Source organism: Empidonax traillii, unplaced genomic scaffold (assembly GCF_003031625.1).
Source record: "Empidonax traillii isolate 1590-97213 ecotype Southwest subspecies unplaced genomic scaffold, ASM303162v1 scaffold1108:size182476, whole genome shotgun sequence".
NCBI classification, from domain to species: Eukaryota; Metazoa; Chordata; class Aves; order Passeriformes; family Tyrannidae; genus Empidonax; species Empidonax traillii.
Genome location: NW_020956301.1, coordinates 28,840 through 32,147, shown reverse-complemented (window position 1 = coordinate 32,147; position 3,308 = coordinate 28,840). Strand labels below are relative to the sequence as shown.

At 38.2% G+C, this 3,308-nt stretch overlaps 2 protein-coding genes across 12 annotated transcripts in view; one reads left to right on the top strand and one right to left on the bottom strand.

Annotated features, from left to right (window-relative positions):
* The window catches only part of YAE1 (YAE1, ABCE1 maturation factor), a 26,657-nt gene that overhangs the window by 13,820 nt on the left and 9,529 nt on the right, over window positions 1-3,308 (bottom strand). The window lies entirely within an intron of this gene.
* Window positions 1-3,308, top strand: part of LOC114068669 (mediator of RNA polymerase II transcription subunit 1-like) — a 29,145-nt gene that overhangs the window by 19,209 nt on the left and 6,628 nt on the right. For all 10 annotated transcript variants that reach the window (XM_027904980.1, XM_027904981.1, XM_027904982.1 and 7 more), the window contains 3 exons: window positions 235-343; window positions 1,037-1,161; window positions 1,536-1,648. In XM_027904980.1, the coding sequence (XP_027760781.1) occupies window positions 235-343; window positions 1,037-1,161; window positions 1,536-1,648 (347 nt within the window). The remainder of the gene's footprint in view (window positions 1-234; window positions 344-1,036; window positions 1,162-1,535; window positions 1,649-3,308) is intronic.

Sequence of the window (3,308 nt, the reverse complement as noted above, 5' to 3'; positions counted from 1 at the left end):
TAATTCAGCATGAAAAATGACTGGTGATGGTTTTGATCTGCTTCATGGCCTGTCTCAAAAGAAGCTATTGCTGCTATTATCTTTGGGAAACTCGGGCCTTTTGGGTGTGATCTGTGCAGACTTCTCTCTGCCTGCACCACTGTGCCTGTCAGTCGGACCTGACCTTCAAAGACCTTGCATGTTTTGCACACATAGGATTAATCTACACCCAATGCAATTCTCTTACTCCCTCAGGTTCCCAGGTTTGTGGAACAAAAACAGTTGTAACTCTTGAAGGCAGTGATGTGCTCCACAAACTTCCTCTTTCTCCACTGATTGTAGATCCTCAGTCTGGAGAGGACAGGTGAGGCTCTGGGCTCTTCTCGATGCAGAAACGGATTTACAGATTTACAAGTCATCGGCACTAACTTCAGCGTAACTTAGGTTTGGCCTCTGCTAAAACAGGCAGCTCTGGTTTATTGATGGCATTATGCTCCGTAGCTAAACCCTCTATAATCTGTGGCTTTTACAGTTTTCCCAAATGGACTTTATTGTGTTCCTATTTAACTACGTCGGTTGCATTGAACTGTGGATTTACTCAGAGATTTGAAGCCAGAGCGAGCCACTGCAACAATATTGCTTAACTTCCTAGTCTTCAACAAGCAACTCCTTCATAGTTTCAGAGCAAAGGAAGCATATATTGAAAGATACTACATCTAAAATACACAGAATAGTTTGTTGTCCTGCTGTGGGTATTGTTACCTCAACTCTCTCAACCTCAGTGCTGGCTGGAGGGAATGTCTGAAGTGACTTTCCAGAACAAAACGCTTTGGAATGATAGCAAACATCACTCAGTTTTGGGTGTCTCACTTCTCCTTTCTGCCAGTTTTCACATTAAGCATGTTTTAATATGTTGCATTTATAAATCAAAACTTTTCTCAAGTCAGAAGTCTGGAATATAATAAACTGCTAGGGACCTGATAGTGGCCTTGCACTAAGAGTTCTTGCTATGGCAATTTCTGTAAAAAACTTTCATTATGACCATTTTTTTTCTCAGCAACCCTGCTTTTTTGCAACTGACTGATGAACTCAGCATGGATTTGCCAGCTCTTTTTGTGCTGAAGTTTCATCAGCCTGTTCCTATGTCCTCATCCAGTATTGAAGATATACAGAGGCTCACAGGCATGTTATAATTGTTTTTTAAGGCTAAGTACTTCTGTGCATTGCTATTTGCTTTTTATTTCCCAGTGTTTTTTATGTTGCAAGTGGAAAAAGTTGTTTCTGGGGCAGAACATATTCTGTCTTATCAGCTGAAGTGTAACATATTAGCAACCAATGCAAACGGCAAAAGTTCTAAGAAAGATATGACAATTACGGACAAAGCTGTTGAAACACTCTACCTCAAATTCCCAATAGCAAGAAAAGGGGGAATAAGAAAAGAGGTCAATGGTTTTGTCTTCTCAAAACATTACTTTTTTTTTTTTTTTAATATTAGCTTTCATAACCTACAGTCATAACCTAATTGATAATTAAAAAAAAAAATCACTTGGTTTCAGGAATTCAGATTTCTGGCTTGAAACTAGCCCCGCTGTATGAGTTAATTGTTCAATCTGCTCTAAAAGAAAAACGCAGTGAAGACTTGTCTACAAATGAATCTTGTTTCTTTGTGGTGAGTATAGTGGGTGTTTGACACACATTATGCTGTTGTGCAAGATGCGTATATTGAATTATATTTCCCCATAAACAAGCCATGTAGACTTACCAGAACCCAACAGTATTTAAAGTGCTCTTTAGGAAATAGTTCAAGTAATTACAAAAAAAGTATTGGGTTCTTTCAAGTAAGTGAGTTTCTCATCCTTGTTAATGAAACACTGTGTGCTTGGCTCCTGAAGTCACACTGATTTGTCTGTACGTAACCTAAGTACTTATGCTTCTAAAAATTGCTCAGAACTTTAATGCCTTAAAAAGAAGGAAACTTATTGACTGGTGTGAGGAACAAGTCCCAAGAAGGTACTTACCTAGGTTTTTTAAGGTCTTTATCATGCTGTATGTCACACTGTTTTAAAAAATGAGATTTCTTAATTAGATAGCACTGAGAATACTGATTTCTTTTAAAGGGACTGGCAGGAAGAAAAGTATAAAGTGTTAAAACAGCGACGTCAATTGCTGTCTAGAGACAAGGTTGCTTAACTGAAGGAGGCTTCTGTTTTAATAACTGCATTATTAAAAATAGTTAATTAGGCTGCATTTGATGTAAAATTTTAGAATACAAAATGGCAGCTAGGATGCCTTCTGCCAGACTTATGTACAGGGCAACTACAAGACAAGCTTTAAAGATCTACTTTTTTTTTTGTTTTTGCTAGGTAACATTAATTTTGCACATCATGGACACAAAAGAAGAGGGTACTCTTTTTTTTCTATTCTACTAACAGTGTTAGCAGAGCCCATTTCCTACTTAATTCTTGGACTCTGAGGTGGTAGTACAGAAGGCAGTAGTAAGTTTACACCATGCTAAAGTAATGTTTGGCAAAGCTCTTATCTATAAAACTGGTAAGAAGGAATTAATCTTTCACTTCCATTAAATACATATGAAAGGCTCTGTAACTTTTCAGAAATTCCCTAAAATATTAGTACTTGCTGGGAGATTGTTTTACTTCCGAGTTTAAATATTTTGTTTCTAGAATAAATTAGGAAATTGCCCTCTAACCTTGAAATAAGTGTAGGGGAAATCCTTTTGCTCCACAAACATACAAGGAAAAGCTCTTTTATTCTGCTCTTCAGCTTTTTTAGTGTAAACCCTGCTAATTAACAGCCCTGCCCTGTTCTTAGGGCGACAGGTCCCATTTGGCATCCTGAAGTACATAACACAATACTGCACTTCTAACTTTGTCACAGAAGCACTGTCAGTGTGGACAGGTGACAAATTTTTTTTACTATCACTTCCTCCTCTACAAATGAATCATCAGGAGATATTCCAGTCAAACATGCTGCTCCAAAGAAAGTGGTAGGGCAGAACAATATAGGATGTCCGAAGAGATTTCAGGCAAAACTGCCGTCCTTTCTGTGCAACTGTCAAGCAGCACTGCTGTGTTATTGGGAGAGTAAATCTTGGTTGATAGAACATATTCTATCATAGAATCATAGAATCATAGAATAGAATCATAGAATAGATTGGGTTGGAAAAGACCTCCAAGATCATCAAGTCCAACCCCTGATCCAACTCCAATTACTATAGCATGGCACTAAGGGCCACATCCAATCTCTGCTTAAAAACCTCCAGGGATGGTGAATCCACCACCTCTCTGGGTAGGCTGTTCCAATGCTTGATT